The sequence below is a fragment of the Neophocaena asiaeorientalis genome, unplaced genomic scaffold, assembly GCF_003031525.2.
Source record: "Neophocaena asiaeorientalis asiaeorientalis breed wild unplaced genomic scaffold, Neophocaena_asiaeorientalis_V1.1 scaffold197, whole genome shotgun sequence".
NCBI classification, from domain to species: Eukaryota; Metazoa; Chordata; class Mammalia; order Artiodactyla; family Phocoenidae; genus Neophocaena; species Neophocaena asiaeorientalis.
The window spans coordinates 6,561,702-6,584,578 of record NW_020174703.1 but is presented as its reverse complement, the minus strand read 5'-3'; the positions used below and the strand labels follow the sequence as shown (position 1 = coordinate 6,584,578).

The 22,877-nt window shown below is 35.6% G+C and overlaps 1 protein-coding gene across 8 annotated transcripts in view; it reads left to right on the top strand.

The window, feature by feature from the left end:
* The window catches only part of SENP7 (SUMO specific peptidase 7), a 171,803-nt gene that overhangs the window by 131,372 nt on the left and 17,554 nt on the right, over nucleotides 1-22,877 (top strand). For 7 of the 8 annotated variants that reach the window (XM_024759197.1, XM_024759202.1, XM_024759201.1 and 4 more), the window contains 8 exons: nucleotides 2,593-2,774; nucleotides 4,252-4,591; nucleotides 5,408-5,565; nucleotides 9,292-9,438; nucleotides 11,236-11,269; nucleotides 18,255-18,434; nucleotides 19,627-19,889; nucleotides 21,605-21,738. In XM_024759197.1, coding sequence (XP_024614965.1) covers nucleotides 2,593-2,774; nucleotides 4,252-4,591; nucleotides 5,408-5,565; nucleotides 9,292-9,438; nucleotides 11,236-11,269; nucleotides 18,255-18,434; nucleotides 19,627-19,889; nucleotides 21,605-21,738 — 1,438 coding nt within the window. The remainder of the gene's footprint in view (nucleotides 1-2,592; nucleotides 2,775-4,251; nucleotides 4,592-5,407; nucleotides 5,566-9,291; nucleotides 9,439-11,235; nucleotides 11,270-18,254; nucleotides 18,435-19,626; nucleotides 19,890-21,604; nucleotides 21,739-22,877) is intronic. The other variant, XM_024759200.1, reaches the window with a different exon arrangement.

Sequence of the window (22,877 nt, the reverse complement as noted above, 5' to 3'; positions counted from 1 at the left end):
CCCCAACTCCCTCCCAGCTAGCAGTGGTGCACTACCCCCCTGCAGGCTGTGTTCACGCTGCCAGTCCTCTCCCTGTGATCACAGAAGACCGAGCCTCAGCTCCCCGCGCCGCCCCGCCCCGGCGGGTGAGCAGACAAGGCTCTCAGGCTGGTGAGTCCCTGTCGGCACCGATCCTCTGTGCAGGAATCTCTCCGCTTTGCCCTACGCATCCCTGTTGCTGTGCTCTGCTCCGTGGGTCCGAAGTTTCCCCCCTCTTCCACCCGCAGCCTCCATCCGCGAAGGGGCTTCCTAGTGTGTGGAAACTTTTCTTCCTTCACAGCTCCTTCCCACTTGTGCAAGTCCTGTCCCTATTCTTTTGTCTCTGTTTATTTTTGTTTCTTTTGCCCTACCCAGGTACATGGGGAGTTTCTTGCCTTTTGGGAGTTCTGAGGTCTCCTGCCAGCCCTCAGTAGGTGTTCTGTAGGAGTTGTTCCACGTGTACATGTATTTCTGATGTATCTGTGGGGAGGAAGGTGATCTCCGTGTCTTATTCTTCTGCCACCTTCCCCCTAGCCCTCAGTAAAACTTTAATGCACTTGTCTGATGATGGGTGGGGCTGGGTTCTTACCCTTTTGGTTGTTTGGCCTGAGGTGATCCAGTACTGGAGCCTACAAGCTGTTTAGTAGGGCTAATGGCGGCCTCCGGGTGGGCTTCCGCCAGTGGATACTTCCCAGTACTGCTGGTTCCTGTGTCCTTTTCCCCAGCCACCATCCGCCTCCACAGGAGACCCTTCAGTAATAGCAGGGAGGTCTGGCCCAGTCTCTTACGGCATCACTCCTTTTTTCCCTGGGTCCTGGTGTGCACGAGACTTTGTGTGTGCTCTCCAAGAGTGGAGTTTCTGTTTCTCCCAGTCCTGTGGACATCCTTTGATCAAACCCCACTAGCCTTTAAAGCTAGATTCTCTGGGGACTTCTTCTGTTGTTGGACCCCCAGGCTGGGAAGCCTGATGTGGGGCTCGGAACTTTCACTCCTGTGGGATAACTTCTGTGGTATAACTTTTCCACTTTTCTGTCTGCCACTTGGCGGTTATAGGATTTGAGTTTATTCCTGTTGCATCCCTCCTACCATCTTGCTGTGGCCTCCTCTTTGTCTTTGGATGTAGGGTATTCTGTTTTTGGTAGGTTCCAGCGTTTTTTTGTCCCTGGTTGTTCAGCAGTTAGTTGTGATTTTGGTGTTTTCATAAAAAGGGGATGCACTCGTGTCCTTCTACTTTGCCATCTTGAGGTAATCCCTCTTCAGTTTTTTTCTGTAGCATTTATGTTTAGAAGTTATAACTTGATATGGTATTAATAAGTAGAAATTGTCTTTGACTGCCTTTACAGTTTACAGAATTACAAATAAAATTTATTGTGCTTTTCAAAATACTGTGTTGATAAGTTGGGGGTAGTTTATTTTCCTGGGGGGAGGGAGTTAAGAATGTTGTCTTTGGAAATTGGAAGACTGTCTTGGAGTTTTTGCCCTCAGTCCTGTACCCATGCCTGCCTTTTAAACAAAGACAAAGAGAAATTATGAATGTTAGTCTTTAGATGTTTATAAAGCTAGAGTAAGAGCAAGAATAGTTTGAAGAGAAGGTGTATAGTGTTGAAGAACTTTGAGTGAATGGAGAGGTCAGGCCATTCAGTGTTACATAGACTTTAAGTTATGAATTCAAGCAAGCTGCTTTGGGACTTGCTTTGTGTGAACTCTGAGTTGGTACTTGTATGGTGTAGATTCAGAGAGCAAAATAATTCAGGATAACCTGCAGTTAGTTAGGATAACCCTCAGTTAGTTAGGTAGAACCTTTTGGAAGGTATTTTTTTACAGCACATATATTTGATAACTGAAATACTAAGCAGGTTTGTTAATACTTGATATGGGTTTCAAAATAATGCTTTTTTGACTTAAAAAAGGGAGTACTTCCTTTTCTGTAGGTAATAAATTTATTGGAGGTTTAAAATTATAGGGTCTTGATTTTTTTTAAAAAAAGAAAGTGTGAAGGAAATTGTTAGCCTTATGAATAATTATTTATCACAGTCACCTGCTGAGGAAAGGTATTTTTGTTCCTTTTAAAAGAGCAGTGATCAGTACTCTACTCTTTCAATTATTGTCCCTTTTCATTTAAAAAATATGTATATATAAAACTTACATTTAAAAAGGACAACTAATTGCTAAATTAGTTGTAATTTCCAAAATCAGTGAATTTAAAAAACTTTCTAAGAGACTAACTTTCAAAATTTTATTAAGACTTTTTTTTTTGTATCAGAGTAAAATGCAGTTATGGGAAAAGGAAAAACATGGTTTGGTTGCTTTGCTTTGGTTACTAAAGAATACTACCTTTTAATATATTTCCCATATCTTATACTTTTTGTACAATGAACATTTGCTTTGTGTATGCAGTTTAAAATGGGATATGTCTTTATATTCATCCATGTTAGTATGAGAATTTAGTAGTGGACTATGAAAAAACTAGCTTTGAAAGTAGTATAGTCATTTTGATGATTTTATTTGAGCTCTTCTAAATGAGATTCTTTCTTTACTTTTTGGCCATATTTATGTCTCTTCTGTTTTTTTAAGACCTCAATAGGGGAAGTAGAGGTTGTGATCATCTTGAAGAGGGGAGCAGAAACAAGGATAATACAAATTCTGATTCAAAAATGGAATCCACTCTGATTTCCAGGAAGAGAAAACAAAGGCTTAGAAGTAATTTACCTGGTTCTCTTAATCCTACTTCTTTGTATAAGTCAGCAGAACAGACAGTAAGTAGAGGTATTTAGATGTCATATGAAATAATTTGTGCTATGATAAAAATGAATTGACTGTGGCCAAATAATGTTCTCCTGGCTTTCTGCTTTTATCATCATATTTCTTTCTTTTCTTTGCCTATTTTTTTCATTCTGTTTATTTTTTTAAAAATACTTTAAATACAACTTTTTTTTGCAATAATACAGTTATGGGAACAAATTTCAGATACAGGCATCACTCAGTATCTACATAGTATTGGTTCCGGGACCCTGCACATACCAAAATCCATAGATGCTTAAATACCTTATATAAAATGGTATAATATTTGCATATAATCTACATCTTCCTGTATATTTTAAATCATCTCTAGATTACTTATAATAACTAATACAATGTAAATTATATGTAAATGGCTATAAATACAATGTAAATGCTATGTAAATAGTTGTCTCTGCATGGCAAATTCAGTAATTTTCTGTAAATTTCTGGAATTATTTTTCTGGAAATATGTACCATTTGCAGTTGGTGGATTTATTCTGTAAATTTCTGGAATTATTTTTCTGGAAATATGTACCATTTGCAGTTGGTGGAACCTGCGGTTGGTGGAACCTGCGCATACAGAGGGCTGAACAAGTAAAACAGTTAAAAGTATTTCTCCTCCGATAACCAGCCCTTAGTTAGTAGTTTGATGGATATCTTTCAGACCTGTTTGCTTTTTTCCCCCCCTTATTATAACCAAATACTATTCATACTGTCCAGTCAATTGCTTTTTCACTTGCTCTGTGAAATTATTACCTGACTTATTTTATCAGTAGTAATTTACTTCCAATTTCTATAGACATCTCTTTTTCCAGAGTTTAGGGAATTTGTTGTAGAGAATTACCATACATACGTTAATGCATACATTACCTATTTTCAAAGACTTAGTATGCAGTTAACAATAAAAGTATGAGGAGACAGCTTTTTGAGTCCTTTGATTCACAAGGCATTTCAGGACTTTGCTGTGCCTTTGAGTTATAATTATAAACATGATTTATATTTATACAGTAATAGAGATGTGAAGGCAGTGATTGATTTTCATAATTTTTCATATTGTTATCCTCTTAAGTTTTTAATTTTTTTGCTTTTTTGTTACTAAAGTCATATGATGTCAAATGGCCTCTTTTGCAAAATAAAACTGTAAAAAAAATTCCTCTCATTTAAAGTTGACAAGACTGTGGAAGACCTCTGAACCACTTGTAAATATGGGAGTTTCTCCTTCGCATCCTTTTGAAAAATGTTTAGGCATCTGATTGGACAGACCAAACTATATATTTGAGAGACACTGGCAAGAGTAATGTAGTATAATTGAGTAGTTTTCTACCCCTATAGTTATAGAAATGATATGTTTTTACTTCTATACTCTTCTTTAGGAATTTAAACTTAAAAAAACTCTTTATGTTAGCCAAATTTGAAAAATGCTAATTTTTGTATGCATTTATTTATGTTCAGAAAGAACAAGAAAATGACCCAACAGTATCCACTGAGTTGGAAAAGTCAAGTGAAAACTATCAGGAGGACCCAAAACTGCTTGAAGAAATTATGCTTGAACCCATAGAAAGTGATTTTACTAAACTATCCTCACTTTGTAGTCAGGAGTTGGCTTTGCGTGCTGCTCCCCAAATCACCTCTGAATGTTCAACCACTAAAACTTTTGAGAGCTCTATTTCTACTGATACTGTGGGGAATTGTCCTGTGGTCGAGAAGGATGAGAATGAATTGAACACAGTAGAAAAACCTGTTTTAAGTGAACATAGTGAAGGGAACCAATCATTTATCTCTGCTGAACCAAGTAAGTAACATGAGGATAATAATTTTCTCTCCTCTACTTATTTCTTTTCTTTCTCCTCTCAAACAAATTTTGCTAGGCAATAAGTTATTTATTACATCACTGTGGAATATATTAACTTCAGAAAAAAAAGACTTGGGGTTTTGGGACTTCATTTATTTTGTAATATTGATTTAGGTAAGGAATGGAGTACTTGGAAGCAGAAGTAATTTTTTTTAGATTAGTGTACTGTAATCTCATCGGTAGTTTTTTATAAGTTTCTGTAAGGACCATTATTATTATCATTTTGGTTGATTAAACTGAAGTACAGAGCATTTAAGTGCTGTTTAATTATTGTCATTAATTTTTTAATTTTCCAGTATTTGATGCAGTCACATGGTACAAAGAAGGTTCTAAAGGATATCCAGTGACTGGTCTCCCACATCTTTCCCTAGCCATCCATTTCCCCCTCCTAAAAGCAACTAACGTAACAGGATTTAAAGTACAATTTAGAATGATGGTGTAATAACATGATTAGAACTAGAATTTGGTCCTAAGTTCTCCTCATGACTCTATCCATTTGTAAATATCTTCGTCCTCTAGAAGTTAAGGTTGCAGGTAACTGCCAAATAATAGTGCTGACGTGGAAACATTGTATGTGACTAGTGTAAATTAGATTATGAATGATAGGCCAGTTTCTAAATTGAATAAAGTTAGATGATTCAGTTCAGTGGGATTCAGTTCAGTGGGATTATGAAAGATATATTGCATGAATTACAAAGTTCTCTTTTTATGTATGATTATTGTGACACATTTAAAAAATACATTTTACCTTTTTAGTTGTTGTTTCCAGTGATGAAGAAGGACCCGTTGAACATAAAAGTTCAGAAATTCTTAAATTACAACCTAAGCAAGATCATGCCATCTCTAATGAAAGTGAGAGTACTTCTGAGCCAGCAATGTCAGAACTACCACTGATTACATGTGAATCTGTACGGGTAATTTATTTCTGTCTTCTCACAGATTAACAGTGAAATATACACTATTGGCTAATGACTACTTTTTGTTTCCGTCAAGCAGAATATTATATAAAAATTATGAATTTTCTTAGTTTGAATTTTTTTTTGCGGTACGCGGGCCTCTCACTGTGTGGCCTCTCCCGTTGCGGAGCAGAGGCTCTGGACGCGCAGGCTCAGCAGCCATGGCTCACGGGCCCAGCTGCTCCACGGCACGTGGGATCCTCCCGGACCAGGGCACAAACCCATGTCCCCTGCATCGGCAGGCGGACCCTCAACCACTGCGCCACCACGGAAGCCCCCTTAGTTTGAATTTTGAGACAACTTTCATATTAGTTTGAGGAAAGTATGTAATTGTTTTAATTTGAAGTGAAAGGCTTAATACCATTTTTCTTCTGGCCATTTTTATTTTTTAAGTCTAAATATTGTGACTTGAATATTTATTCTTTTCTTATGGTTCGCATTGGACATTTAAGTGCTTCCATCAAAACATTTTCTAGAATTAAACAGTTTCCAGTATTTGTCTGGTCTTACAGTACAATGGTGACTTGGAATTATTCCTTTCCCTCACATGCTATTAAGGCAGCATGATAGAGGAAAGAACCTGACTTCTGGAGATACACAGATCTGTGTTCAACTCCTGGCTCTGTCATTTGGGCAAGTCCCTTAACTTCCTTAAGCCTGAGTTTCCTTATATGCTAAATGAGGATAATAACACCTAATTCACAAGATTATTTTTTGAGTATTAAGTGAAACAACATATGAAAGCATTTAGAACAGTGTCACAAGCTATCAGTTTGGTAAGTACTTTGTCTCTTTCTCTTATAGAAAATAGTAAGTGGAAGTCTCTGTTGGTTTAATGTCAGCCAGTGGTGTTTTTGACATACATATAGCTCTAAAGTAAGGTTCAAGTTATTTATTGTCGGTATTCATTCATATTATCAGCTCTGATTTTCCTATTTTAAAGAAATGATTATTGGTAGACCACCAGTGCAGAATTATGGTTAACTTCTGTTTTTTTTTTTTTTTTGGCGGTACACGGGCCTCTCACTGTTGTGGCCTCTACCGTTGCGGAGCACAGGCTCCGGATGCGCAGGCTCAGCGGCCATGGCTCATGGGCCCAGCTGCTCCATGGCATGTGGGATCTTCCCGGACTGGGGCACGAACCTGTGTCCCCTGCATCGGCTGGCAGACTCTCAACCACTGCACCACCAGGAAAGCCCTGTTGGTTGTTTTTGAATAATGTCAGAGGCTGTTATTCTATAGAGTGTGGTGAAGAATTTGGTCAGTTCCATGAAAACAGTCTGATGGGCTGATTAGTGTTTCACGGGTGTTTCTTTCTTTTTTTAAAAAAATTATTATTTATTTTATTTTTGGCTGCGTTGGGTCTTATTTGCGTCATCTTCATTAAGGCATGCGAGATCTTTCATTGCAGCGCGTGGGCTTCTCTAGTTGTGGTGTGCGGGTTTTCTCTTCTCTAATTGTGGTGCGTAGGGTACAGGGCACGTGGGTTCTGTAGTTTGCGGCACATGGGCTCTCTAGTTGAGGCTCGTGAGCTCAGTAGTTGTGGCGTGCGGACTTAGTTGCCCTGCGGCATGTGGGATCTCAGTTCCCTGACCAGGGGTCGAACCTGAGTCCCCTGCATTGTAAGGTGGATTCTTTACCACTGGACCACCAGGGAAGTACCTCACGGGTGTTTCTGTTGCATTTGGTACTCCATAGAGAGATTACCTCAGGAATTGTGTTCTGAATTTTTGTTAAAATGTAACAATTGTTGCCCAGTTGGGCCAATAGCCTACTTGATGGCTTAGTTGTTTTGTAATTAAAACAGTGTTGACAATGAGTTTAAAATTCTAAATGAATTACAGTTCCCTTGGCAGTATATAAATTGACAATACAGTATGAAATGACTGTGTTAAAGGAAAATGACATCTCTTGTAGAACTGACAGCATATGATCACAGCCAAGCAGCGAATAATGTAGAGATCTACCAAAATCTATAAGACAGAATAAACCTCCACACCCTCCCTTGTTTCCAATTTTAAATGAAGTTATGAGAAACATAGATTGACCGTTTTTAAGAGGCAGTTAGTCTTTACCAAATGTGAGGCCCAATAAGGAATTCTTTCTAATTCATCTTCTCATTTTGTCACTTAAAACACACAGGCAGTTATTTGACTGATTAGAACCATCTGTAGTTGATTAGATTCCCCGTTTTTACTTAGGGGATAAGAAGAGTTCAGTAAGCAATAAAAGCTGAGAATGATAAAGAAATTCTATTAGGCAGGTAAATGGCCTTGTGAGCTGGGTTAAAAATGATGAGTAATGTGCATGTTTCAGGTGAGGATTAATCACATTTTCTAGAGGTAGGAGGAGAGTGAGTACACGTGCATAATTGCTCTAGTAGTAATTTATTTGGTTATTAGTGATGTTAAGGTTAAAGAGGGATAATGTGTAACAGCTAGGCAAATGTGGAGTGGAAAAAGTCATCTGAAAGCAGTGTAAAGCTCCAAAGAGATGGTGGGAAATTGCTGCTGCTGATACTGCCTGGTAGTCTATTGTAATTTAAAAGCAGAGTTGTGAATTTTTTGAGCAGAAGTGGTATGATTTTTGAGGTTTTAGGCAGCTGGTTGGCTATCCTCAGCCATAGTGCATGTAATAAAGTATATAGATTTGATGTAACAGGTGGTTCTTAGGCACTTATATTCCTTCATAGCTCAGTAAAAGTGCAGAAGTTGAGAGCATTGTCTTGGTTTATGGAAGCAATTTTATGTGCTTGTAATAACCCTTGACCTGGAGTTAGAAACCTGCATTTGTCTTAGTTTTGCTTCTTACTAACTGCATTACCATGGGCAGGTCACTTAACCAATCCAAACATATATTAACTCTACTTATAAAATACAAAAAGAAAAAAAAACTTGCCCCATGGGGTGGTTGTGGTGATTAAGAGAGATGATGTATTTAAAAACTCATTTGAAACTGTTTAGTTATATATATTTTAATTTATAAAATTAAAGTAATTTAATTATTTAAAATTAAATTAATTATGTAAATTTTAATTTATTTCTGTTGAGTTAAAAATGAATAAAGCCTATTAGAGAATACTGACTTTGAAATGGCTTTGATACAGAGGAGAATGTATTTCTGAAACTTGGACCTATGGAATTAATTTAGGATTCAGCTTTTTAGAGTAATTTTCTCAAAGTAAACATATACTTAACAAAAAATTTATTTATTTAATTTATTAAATTTTGGCAGCTTTGGGTCTTCATTGCTGCACGCCAGCTTTCTCTAGTTGTGGCGAGCGGGGGCTATTCTTCGTTGCTGTGTGCAGGCTTCTCATTGCGGTGGCTTCTCTTGTTGCAGAGCCCTGGCTCTAGGCGAGTAGGCTTCAGTAGTTGTGGCATGTGGGCTCAGTAGTTGTGGAACATGGGCTTTGTTGCTCTGCGGCATGTGGGATCTTCCTGGACCAGGGCTTGAACCCGTGTCCCCTGCATTGGCAGGCAGATTCTTAACCACTGCACCACCAGGGAAGTCCAACCATATACTTTTTAGGACTAGATAACTATTTCTTCACAGTAAGAACAGTGTAAAATCCTTCATAGATTCATTAATAGTGATTTAAAGAAGTATTTGACTTTGAAAATCATCATCAGCATTTATATAATACTTAGGTTTATATGCATTTTATAATTTTTTCCTTGTTAGGCTTCATCTGAATTATGTCAATATAATCCTGTCATGGAAAACATTTCCTGTGTTATACCTAGTAATGAGATGGATCTGCAACTGGATTTTATATTTACTTCTGTTTATATTGGTAAAGTAAAAGGAGCTTCTAAAGGTTGTGTTACAGTAAGTATATTTAATTTTTTTTTTAGCTTTGCTTTTTGGACAAGGCATTTTCAGATTGTCTTCTCTTTTTTTAGTGCAAATGAAAATAGAATTGAGATTAATTTTATATAGGACAATTTGAATGTCATTATACCTATATTGAAACATGTCTTTACTTGTGAAATCTTGAAACTATAGAGGAGTGCCCTAAAATCATATCTGTAATCTGACTACTCTAATGAGGATTATGTATGAAAAAAATCATATGTAACATTGATATTCTTTGGGCTCTAAAACTCACTTGATGGTAAAGTAAATTTTTCTTTATGGTATAGTTAATAGCAAAAAGAAGAAATCTCATTTTGATGGTTTAAATTGTTCTCCAGATTCCCAAACTTGTTATTTAAGGATCTCCAGGAATAGTTCCTATTCTATTTTTCCACTTTTTTTCAGTTTTAACTCATCACATTTTGCATATGAAAGCCATATTGGATTTTGCTCAGTTCTCTATATTTTCTCACTATTTTTCTGCCTGTTAAAATCTTTTAAGGCTTATCTGAAATACTTCCTCTTCCAGAAAACCTTTTCCTAATTTCTCCTTCCTAGCCATAATTAACTTCTCCTTTTACTATGTACTTACAGCACTTTGTTTGTACATCTGTTGTAGGATTTATTCTATGTGTTTTTGTTTGTATTCTTGCCTAAACCTCTCCATTAGCCTTTAAGCATCTTGTGATGAAGAGTCGTGCCTTTATTCCCCTTTACACTTTACATAAATGGCTCAAACCTAAAACACTTATAAACATTAGTTGAATTGTCCAGAAGAAACTGCCAAAAGACCTGACACTTATAAACATTAGTTGAATTGACTATGTCAGATTATAATTCAGGTATTTTCCTAGAAGTTTTGTTAATATTTCACTCTGTTATGGATAAGGCAGGGAATATAAAAATGGTAAGATATGATCTCTGCTTTCAAGGAACTTGTAGTCTAATGAAACAGTCTTGTTTACGGGAGAGGCCACACGTACTGCAAAACAAACAAACAAACAAAACAACACTTAAGGAGGTCAGATATATACAAAAGATACCTAGAGAAAATTTAGCATCTTGTCACAGAAGGAGCAGAAAGAGCAGGAACCTTGCTGAATCCTTAGTCAGAAGGGAATTTATAACATGGAACAAAGAAAAATGAATGCTGGGAATGTCAGCAAAGCTAAGGATCAAATCCTGCTTTGTGATTTATTTACCAAAGTCAGTGACACCCTGTGAGGTCTTTTGGCCGTTTCTTCTGGACTTTGTCTTAATTTTTAAAAAATATTCAGGAAACTTTTTTTTTTTTTTTTGCGATACGCGGGCCTCTCACTGTTGCGGCCTCTCCCGTTGCGGAGCACAGGCTCCGGACGCGCAGGCTCAGCGGCCATGGCTCACGGGCCCAGCCGCTCTGCGGCATGTGGGATCTTCCTGGACCGGGACGCGAACCCGTGTCCCCTGCATCGGCAGGCAGACTCTCAACCACTGCACCACCAGGGAAGCCCTCAGGAAACATTTTTGAAAAGTATATTAAGTAAAGTCTTTGCTGGTTTTTATAAATGAGCATATTGAGAATTAAATTACTTGCACAGGGTTCTTAAACTTCCATAAAACTAAGTCTTTACAGTGAAACATCTTTTTGGTTTATTGAGAAAAAGGCTTAAGACTTTTAGTATAGACTTTGATTATGTACTTGTGGTTCAAAAAAGAAAAAAAATTGAAAAATTTTAATAGTAACACATCTTGAGTGGTGACTCGTATTTTGCTTTTTTATTTTTCCTTTAGTTCACGACAAAGTATATTAAGATCCCATTTCAAGGTAAGCTATCATTGTCTTATGACCTCTTTTCACTGTAATTTTGAGTATAAAATAATTGGTCAGCAAAAATTCTGAGATATTTCTGCAATTAGTTTTTCATAATTTTTTCCAGTGTAGAATTTATGTAAAAATAAGGTTAATAATATGTTTCAATTTAACACTTTTTTTAGCAGCTTCAAAATGAGTTAAAGTGTTTTATAACACTTAAAATATACTATTTTTATACTGTTGTTTTAATGACTTCAAGTAATATGAAGGGACTCATGGCAATTTCTTGGGATTAACAAAAGTAGTTTTGATAGCAAGATTTTTGATATATAAAAATGGATGAAAATAGACACTGTAAGTAAAGAAGTATAAGGAAAATTTTTAGTGTTGCACACGAACATGTGAAATGGTTTTGTGTAGGGATTAAGAGAGATTTAAACAGGCAGAACTGTTTCTTATCTGAGTAAGGCAATGTGGATTGGAAAATGGACCTATAATTTGTAGAGACTCAAACAAGTTTCTCATTCTCTTTCCAAATAAAAACCTTTCAGAATAAATAACATTAAGAGAACAAATAATAAGCAACAGAGAATAGTCTCTTTAGAGAATGAAATATGAGAAGGATGAACAAAAACAATATATACAAATAGCACTTCACAAATGAACTGGGGAAGAGGAAACCTGTGTTTCAACACTGAAGATGAGATTGAAGTAACTTTAGTTGGACTCCCCAGATACCCATGTACAGAATCCACAACTGTATGTTATAATAATGAATCTAATGATTAGGAAGCTACTATAAGTAGTAAGAATATGTAAGGCATATATAATATATAAAAATAAATATACTGATATTCCTAATTAGGAAATTTTAATAAGTTATTGTGGAATAATATAATATTAGCTATTTAAAGAAACCAAGGCCTGTGATTCAAGAGGAAATAACTTCATAAAAATAGTGCTATAATCTGTAGATAAAGACCTGGGTAACAGAGCTACCTCTCAATTTCTTTTTCTTTAATAGAGGTATAAATTATGTACAACATTATATTAATTTCAGGTGTACAACATTATGATTCGATATTTGTATATATTGCAAAATGATTCCCCCAATAAGTCAAGTTAACATCCATCCCCATACATAGCTACAAAAATTTTTTTGTGTGTGATGAGGACTTTTAAGATCTATGCAATAGATCTTAAATATGCAATACAGTATTATTAACAGTAGTCACCATGTGCTGTACATTATATTCTCATGGCTTATTTATTTTATAATTGGAAATTTATATCTTTTGATCCCCTTCTGTCATTTCTTCCACCCCCTGATTCTGGCAACTACCAATCCCATCTCTGTATCTATGAGCTTTTTTTTTTTTTTAAAGATTCCACGTATAAGTTATGTCATACAGTATTTGTCTTTTTCTGGCTTATTTCGCTTACTTAGCATAATGCCCTCAAGGCATGTTGTTGCAAATGGCAAGATTTCGTTCCTTTTTTTTTTTTTTGTCAGAACAGTATTCCATTATATATATATCACATATTATTTATCACATATTCATTCATCCATTGATGGACACTTAGGTTTTTTCCATATCTTGGCTATTGTGAATAATGCAGTTAACATGGGAGTACATATATATTTTTTCTAATTAGTGTTTTCCTTTCCTTTGCATAAATATCCAGAAGTGGAGTTGCTGGATCATTAAAAAAATATTTTTGAGAACACTCTGTTTTCCATAGTGGCTGCACCAGTTTACATTCCCACCAACAGTGCGCAAGTGCACAGGAGTTCCTTGTTACCACATCCTTGCCAATACTCATTATTTCTTTTCTTTTGTTAATAGCCATTCTAATAGGTGTGAGGTGGTATATCATAGTGGTTTTGATTTTCATTTCTGTGACGAGTAGCAATGTTGACCACCTTTTTGTGTACCTGTTGGCCGTCTGTATGTTTTCCTTGGAAAAATGTCTTTTCAGTGTCTCTGCCTTTTTTTCAGTCAGATTGTTTGGGGTTTTTTTGCTGTTGAGTTGTATGAGTTCATTATATATTTTGGATTTTAACCCCTTATCAGATATGTGACTTGCAAATATTTTCTCTCATTCAGTAGGTTGCCTTTTAATTTTGTTGATGATTTCCTTTGCCCTGTAGAAGCTTTGTAGTTTGATGTAGTCCCACTACATCTAACTAAAATCTATAGGTAAAGACCTTTGTAATGGAGCTACCTCTCAAATTCTTATGATACAAACAAACATCAAAAATGATACTTTAGGTTTTCATTGTTAATATTTTGTGCTTTGTTTCAAATGTTGCTTTCTTTATAGCTTTTCTATCCCAAATGAATATATATAAATATGTATATATATATTTTTTTTTTAAATATTTTTTTTGCCACACTGCACAGCATGTGGAATCTTAGTTCCCTGACCAGGGATCTAACCCAGGCCCCTTTCATTGGAAGTGTGGAGTCTTAACCACTGGACTGCCAGGGAAGTTCCCAAATTATTATTATTTTTTTTGACATCTTTATTGGAGTATAATTGCTTTACAAGGTGTGTTAGTTTCTGCTTTATAACAAAGTGAATCAGCTCCAAATGATCTTTAAAAGATGATTTTAATTAAAAATTTTGGAAAAATACTCTTGTCGGTGGTAATGGGTTTACGATTTTATAATGGAAGAGGAAAATATTAGTCTGCTTCTTCAAATCCTGTCTGTGCTAAATAAATTCCCATATAAAAAAAAATTTTTTTTTTAAACAAGGCATGCAGGGACTTCCCTGGTGGCGCAGTGATTAAGACTCCACGCTCCCAATACAGGGGGCCGGGGTTCGATCCCTGGCCAAAGAACTAGATCCCACATGCATACTGCAGCTAAGAGTTCTCATGCTGCAGCTAAGGAGCCAGCGAGCCACAACTAAGGAGCCCACATGCCGCAACTAAGGAGCAGGAGAGCTGCAACTAAGGAGTCCGCCTACTGCAACTAAGACCCGGTGCAACCAATAAATAAATAAATAAATAAATAAAACAAGGCATGCATGTGAAAGGTTTTTGTAGGTGGGGAAATCTACGGGTCTAAGTGTTTATTTTTCTGCAGCAGCTGTGGGAAAAATTTGATTTATTCATATTTATATTAGCTGTTAATTATGTTTGGCTGTGGCTTAAAGAAAATAGTTTATTTTTTCTTCACATTTAAGAATTCCAGAGGTAGACTGAACAGGGCTGATATGATGTTTATTTGGTCATCAGAGGCCCAGACTCCTTTCATTTTCTTACTCTGTCATCCCTGGCACATGACTTTCATCCTTTAGTTTGTCTCATGGTCCATATGGCTGCTCATACTCCAGCCATCGTGTTTGTTTTTTTTTTAATAAATTTGTTCATTTATTTATTTTTGGCTGTGTTGGATCTTCGTTGCTGCACGCAGGCTTTCTCTAGTTGCAGCGAGTGGGGGCTTCTCTTCATTGCAGTGCGCGGACTTCTCATTGTGGTGGCTTCTCTTTTTGTGGAGCACGGGCTGTAGGCGCATGGGCTTCAGTAGTTGTGGCACACAGGCTCAGTAGTTGTAGCTTGTGGGCTGTAGAGTGCAGGCTCAGTAGTTGTGGCGCACAGGCTTAGTTGCTCCGTGGCATGTGGGATCTTCCCAGACCAGGGACCGAACCCATGTTCCCTGAATTGGCAGGCGGATTCTTAACCACTGTGCCACCAGGGAAGTCCAGCCATCATGTTGTAATGTTCCAGGTAGAGAGCAGGAGGAAAGGAAAAATGGTAGAAAGAATACATACCACCTATCTCTTTCCCTTTTAAGGAGTCTTCTTGGGTGTGCATACCACCTAACCTTCTGCTTATATTTTCTTAGCTAGAATGTAGTCAAATGACCACTCATCTATTTGCAAAGGAAGCTAGGAAATAGAGTTTTTAAGAGGTGGTATCTTGCTTCCTCATAAAATTAGGGTCCTGTTACTAAAATCCCTAACAGTAGGTAGGAAAAATGATAGGCAACTCCTACTTTCAGTGTCTGTCATAGCCCTGTAACAGAATAAACTAAATATTTTGGGAAAATTTGTTAATGAGGTAAATTTTTCTTGTGATGGTGTTAAATGCCCCCTGGCTTTTCTTCTTTTTTTTTTGCGGTACGCGGGCCTCTCACTGTTGTGGCCTCTCCTGTTGCGGAGCACAGGCTCCGGACGCGCAGGCTCAGTGTCCATGGCTCATGGGCCCAGCCGCTCCGCGGCATGTGGGATCTTCCCAGACCAGGGCACGAACCCGTGTCCCCTGCATCAGCAGGCAGACTCTCAACCACTGCGCCACCAGGGAAGCCGCCCCCGGCTTTTTTAAGGGAATCTTTTTAAAGCAGCCTTCCTAAAGAATATTTAACTTTCATACTAAGAACTTGGAACATTTGGATTAGTAATAACTATCTAGATTTCACAGAAATAGTATCAACTATTTGGGGCTGTGAGCTGCATGAGGAAGAAATGCTGAGAAGTTTTTCTGAAGGTTCTCACTCTTTACTTTTAACTTAATCTGTCTTTGCTGCCAGTTTCATTGACAGTTTTCAGAATGGAGGAGTTACAGTGTTCATAGACTGGAAGAATATTGTTAAAATGTCCATATTACCCAGAGCGGTCTACAGATTCACTGTAATCCCTGTCAAAGTTCTAATGGAGTCTTTCACAGAATCTAATGGAGTCATTCACAGAAAAGAAAAAAAAAAAAATCCTAAAATTTGTATGGAACAACAAAAGACCCCGAATACCCAAAGCAGTCCTGAGAACACAACTGGAGTCACCACACATCCTGATTTCAAATTGTATTACAAAGCTATAGTAATCAAAAGAGTATGATATAGGCATAAAACACACACAGAGATCAATGGAACAGAACTGAGAGCCCAGAAATAAACCCACATATATATGGTAAATTAATTTTCAACAAAGGAGCCAAGAATATACAATAGGGAAAGGATAGTTTCTTCAATAAATGGTGTTGAGAAAGCTGGACAGCCACATGCAAAGGAATGAAACTGGACCTCTACCTCTACTATATACAGAAATCAACTCAAAATGGTTTAATGACTTAAATGTATGACCGGAAACCATAAAACTTCTAGAAGAAAACATAGGAGGTAAGCTCCTTGACATTGGTCTTGGCAGTGTTTTGCATCTGACGGCAAAAGCAAAGGCAACAAAAGCAAAAATAAACAAGTAGAACTACATCAAACTAAAAAACTTCTGCACAACAAAGGAAACCTTTAACAAAATGAAAAGACAGCCTACTAAATGGGAGAAAATATTTGCAAATCATATATCTGATAAGGGGTTAATACCCAAAATATACAAAGAACTCACACAATTCAACATCAAAAAAACAAACAACCCTATTAAAAAATGGGCAGAGGATCTGAACAGACATTTTTCCAAAGGAGACATACAGATGACCAATAGACACATGAAAAGATGCTCAGCATCACTGATTGTCAGTGAAATGCCAATTGTCAGTGAGATACCACCTCACACTGGTCAGAATGGCTATCATCAAAAAGACAGTAGATAACAAGTTCCAGAAAGGATGTGGGAAAAGGGAAACCTCTTCCACTGCTGGCACACATTAGGATTGTAAGTTGATGCAGCCACTATGGAAAATAGTATGGAGGTTGGTCAAAAAATTAAAAATAGAACTGCCATGCAATCCAGCAGTTTCACTTCAGGGTATTTACCCAAAGAAAACAAAACAGTAATTTGAAAAAGTACATGAACCCCAGTGTTCATTGCAGCATTGTTCACAATAGCCAAGGTGTGAAAACAACATAAATGTCTTCTAATAGATGAATGGATGAAGATGTGTTTTATATATATATATATATATATATATATATATATATATACACAATGGAATATTACTCAACCATTATAAAAATGAAATCTTGACATTTGTGACAACATGGATGGATCTAGAGGGTATTATGCTAAGTGAAATAAGTCAGACAAAGACAAATACAGTATGATCTCACTTGTATATAGAATCTAAAAACAAAAGGGAAGCAGACTCAAAGATAAAGAAAAAAAGCAGCTGGTTGCCATAGAGGAGGGTGGTGGGGAGTTGGGAGAAATAAGTGGAAAGGATTAAGAGGTATAAGCCTCCACTTATAAAATAAATAAGCAACGGGAATGTAATATACAACATAAGGAGTATGGTCAGTAATATTGTAATACCTTTGTATGGAGACAGATGGTTACTAGACTTACCATAGTAATCATTTTATAATGTATGCAAATATCAAATCATTATGTAGTAATGTGAAACTAACATTATATGTCAACTATATTTCAATTTAAAAAAGGCATACAAATCAAAAACAAAGAAAAAGAGAAAGGAGCCAGTAAATAGAGAGTAAAAGAAGAGGGAAGGTAGGTTAGAATAGGACATGACAGGATTGGAAGAGAGGAAGTCAGGAGGCGCCACCAAAAAAATTGCATCCTAGACCTTTCAGAAGCTCATATGACTCTGGGGAATCTTTGGGTAATGGCTGGTCTGTGTAGTGGAATGCAGATGTTTGAGGAGAAGAAAAATAGGCGTTAAGTGGCTTATGATAGCATTTGCAGTCTTGGTTGATAGTGTTAACCAAGATAGAATTATATAGTTTTTTCAGTTATACTATGCTTAGTTTTCTGCATTGATAAGATAGTCCGAGATCATATAGTGTGAGAGGCTAAATTCCTACATTTAATTATCATTTAAAAATTGTTTGGCCCTTTCTAATTTTTTTTAAAAATTTTTTACGCCCTTTCTAATTTATGTGATCTTTTTTACTGTAATAATACTGTTTAGGTATTTCAGCCAAGTTTACTGAAATGTACTGGAAATGATATTTTTGAAAAACCTTGCATATAATTCTTTTTAAAAAATACATTGTGTTAAAGAGGAATCATACAGTGCATATGGAGTGTATTCCTAAATAGATTAATTTATTACCTTGTTATCTTTTATTTATTACAGTGTCCCTGCATGAGATTTCATTGCTAGTGGATACTACACATTTAAAGCGGTTTGGGTTATGGAAAAATAAAGATGATGATCACAGTAAAAGAAGTCATGCTATCCTCTTTCTTTGGGTCTCCTCAAATTATCTTCAAGAGATTCAGACCCAGTTAGAAAACTCTATGTTAAGCCAGCAATGTGAGTATAAAAAGATTTCTAAATTTTAGGATAATCTGAGAAGTCCTATAAATAAAGTAATTTTCCTCTAAAATAATTTAGTAGAATGTAATTATTTCATTGAATTGAAATAAGTTCATTGAATTCAAAATAACTTATCCCCTGATATTACGTAAGATACTTTATTCATTTAATTTCTCCTTTTAATTTTACTCAACCAATTAAAATTATCTTCTAAAATAAAAGGACTACCTTATCTTTTAGTCACTTAACATCCTTGGCTACCTGTCTTAAGAGTTTCTTGCCCTTATTTCATAATGAACTGTGACAGAACTAATCAGTGGCAAAGTCAAATAAAATACAGAAGTCTTTATCTTCAACATTTTCTATAGTTTCTAAAAAAGATAAATCAGTTTATTTACTTATGTATCATTTTTCTAAGACTGGGTTGAATACTTTTCTGGTGCTCCCATAACACTTATCTATCAATATATACGTATCTTGAGATATTTCCCAACTTTGTTTAGTTTCCAACTCCTAAAGGAGTCTGGTTTAGAATTGGGTAAATCAAATTGGTAAATTTCTTTCTTATCTTTAATCTCTCTGCCATTTCCCCTCCTACTCCCTTGCACATTAAAGATGTTAAGTAGTGAACTAAATTTTATGTCTTTAAAATTACTTATTTTGTTGTCCTCATTACTTCCAAATTGATTGGGAAAATTCATGATTAAATAGCAGAGAAGTTGGAAAAATGCACAAGCCATTTATAATCATTATGGGAGGAGAGAATGTCATTTGATGAGAGAAAATGATTTTCAAGGAAATGTTTGAATGGAAATTTTTTTAATTGGTAGATTTGATATATGAAGAGGGCTAGAGAAAAACAATTGCTTAGTCATCATTCATTTACTTATTCATACATTCATTAACAAACATTTAAGAGCACCTAGTAAATGCCAGGTACTGGAGATGCAGCAGTCAATACCATTGTGGAGTTTGTATTCTAATGTAGTAGGAGTCTAAAAATTGTGAGTTTTGGTTATAGGTTACTAATGGCCTGTTTTGGGATTTAATTTGCCTGGGTTATTAACTAACATACAAAATAGTTTGTTGAGTTGTATACCAACCTTATTGTTACTAATAATTATTTTAATTATAATCCCTTTGAAAAATAACACTACTGATAAAAACGGATTTCTTTTTTCTTTCATAGCAAAATCCACTGAATTCATTTTCCTTGAGCTACACAGTTCTATTTCACAGAGAGAAGAATTGAAATTGCAAGACATTATGACAGAAATAAGTACAGCCAATGGAGAATTAGAGCTTTCTTATCCACTGTCTTGGGTTCAAGCACTTCCTTTATTTCAGAACCTCTCTTCAAAAGAAAGCTCTTTTATTCATTATTACTGTGCTTCAACTTGTTCTTTCCCTGTTGCTACTGCTGAAGAAATGAAGATGAAATCAATATCTCAGGTTAGCATATGATTAATATAATTAGTGAGGGGGAGGGAGGCAGTTCGATAAAAATTCTTTTTTTGAAATGAGCATGATTTCAGAATGCTGTGTTTTGTCAAAAGAGCACAGGAACCAACCTAAAGGAACTCCCAGTGCCAGAGCTGGAACAGTAAGATCAACAAAATCAGTAATGATAGCCTGTGATTATTATGAAAAAATAAGATATGATACCAATTAATCTATATTGATACAAATAAATAACTGAGTGGATGAATGAAAACATAAAAAAAGGTGGGTAAGGGACAATTCTTTCTTAGAAAAGTGTTGCAATTAATAAATGTAAAAGGAACAAGAGAGATATAAAACCACCTCTAGAAAAATCATAGTTATGATTGTTGCAGGTAAGGTCCACAGAGGGATGCTAAATTTAATGGATGAAAACTTAAGGGAAAACAGGATATGTGTACAATATCAATCTCTCACCCCAAATATTAATTAATTACAAAAAAGAAGTAACTTTTTTTTCTCCACTGTAGTAACTTTACAGTGGAGAAACATTGCAGACATCACCGTAACCCAAGTGATTGAAGTTAACATTACCAGTAATAAGATATATTGACCTAATGTACCTGTCACATCCTGCACGGAGAAGAGTACATCATTTCTGTGTTGTTCTTCTCAATATTGTATAACCTCAGTCTAATTGTGAGAAAAATCAGACAAACCCAGTTACAAAGTAACTGATCAACAGTCTTAAAAAATATCAAGGTCATGAAAGACAAGGAAGGATTGAGGAATTGTAGGATCCTGAAACAAAAGAAATTTGTTAGCGGAAAAACTAGTAAAATCAGAATAAAGTTTGTAGTTTAGTTTGTAGTATGATACCAACATTAATTTCTTAGTTTTAATAATTGTACTGTAGTTTAAAAAGATGTTAATATTAGGGGGATCTGTGAGAGGCTTATTTGTTTTTTGCAATTCTTTTATCAATATAAGTCTAAAATTACCTTGGAACAATTAATGGTAAGTTTTAAAATGCTGTGTTTATTTTTATAGGAGGTTGCTAATACACATGTGGCTTGTGTATCTCTGCCAAATACCTCTAGAAAGAAAAGCATTTATTAAGTTTGCTGTGACATGGGCGTGTGCGCACACACACACACACACACACACACACACACTCATGTGGGTTTGGTCTGGGGCTAATCTGGTTTTTTAAAGGTCTGTAGAAAGCCACATTAGTGGAAGTCAAGATGTAAGCCTTCACCACTGTCTTTTGCATAATGTTGTAAAAATTTTGCCTGGTAATTACACTGTATATACAAATTTGTATCATAGTTTTCCATTTAATAATAAAATATCAATTTATGTTCTTATAAACTCTTTTCAGCCTCTCATTTAAATTTTTTCTTACTATTTATCACCTCTTTTGTTCATTTTGAACAAAATGAATACTGTTTTCAGATTCCTAAGTTAATTATAAAGCCAGACCTGTAAGTAACACTTCAGGTTAAACTTTGATCATTGTATAGTATCTTTTGATCCAAAGTATTATTTTGATTTAGTTATATCTTTATAGAAATTCTAAGAGTATATATATAACTCATTGGTATGTATCAATATTTCTTTTAGTCACATTTTCTCTTACCAGTCTAACTTTTGACTTTGTCCTTTTGAGAGTTAATACGTGTTTGTGCACGTATAAGACCTTTTTCTTTGCCATTTTCTGTCAGCCCTCAAATACAGATACAGCCAAGCCTACTTACACCTTACTGCAGAAGCAAAGTAGTGGTTGCTACTCACTTTCTATTACATCGAATCCAGATGAAGAATGGCGAGAAGTCAGGCCCACTGGACCTGTTCAGAAGTATGTACTGTGTCATATCCCATTTGTAATAGGTGGGCAAATTAGTAGTTTTCATTCACATTGCTGATTTTAAGTACTTTTCCTTTTTAAATGTTTTGAGTTTTACTTTCTTGCTGACAGTTAATAATAGAAATAATTATTAAAAAGTTAAAAAAATTATTAAGAAAACAATCAATGCCATTTCATTTAGTTTTATGTTAATAAGACAGAAATGGTAGCCAAGATGTCAAATGTGGTAAGATTAAAGCATTTATTGAAAATATTTGAATAGAAGAGTATGGTTTTTAAGATTATATATTCCGTATCTGAATATATAATAGGAAAAGTGAAATTGCTTATTAATGTGTGCCTCAATTTAGGGTACTTTATCAGAACTTCCCTTTCAGAAGTACTTCTTTGTTCGTATTTTGTCTTTTATATGTCTTCTCATGGTGGTAAGGCAGCATAAGGGAGTCTGTGCACTTGAGAGTGATTTCTATTCCTCTTCAAGATTCCTTTTCTCTGTTAAAAAAAAGAAAAAAAAAAGGAAAGCACAGGATAGGGAAATAGCCAATAAAATAGTAACTTTCATTTTAGCACTTAAAATTTTCCTGTGTTATTTCATTTAGGTGCCATGGTTACCAAGATTAAATCAACTGCAGATGATTCTTATCTTCTTGAATCTTTCTAGTTCAACAAGTACATATTATACCTTTATTATTGACTATATTTGTGCAATGAGTACCACCCTGTCTGTTCCAAGATTATAGTCAGAACTCACAACTGCTCTTATGTCTGAGCTTTAAGAGAGGGTGCCAAAGGAAAAATGCCTAATTAGTTGTCATTTTGTTTTCCATTTCTTTCTGGTTGTGCTCTAATTATTTATATCCTTTATGTTCTCTTTAAGTTATGCATCGTAAGCACTTTTTTATGGGAAACTTGCCTCCTAAGCTCCCATGGTAATTCTTCATTGTCCAGCTGCTGGTGTAGACTAGCCACCAGTAGGAGAGCATTGTTTTTGACTGTTGACTCTTTTAGTCTTGGGGATTGAAACTTAGCATTGGAAACTGGAGTGTAGGAGAATGTTCTATGGTTTATTACTTCAGTTCGTTGAAAGTTATATTACTTCAGTTCGTTGAAAGTTAAAAATTGTACAGAAG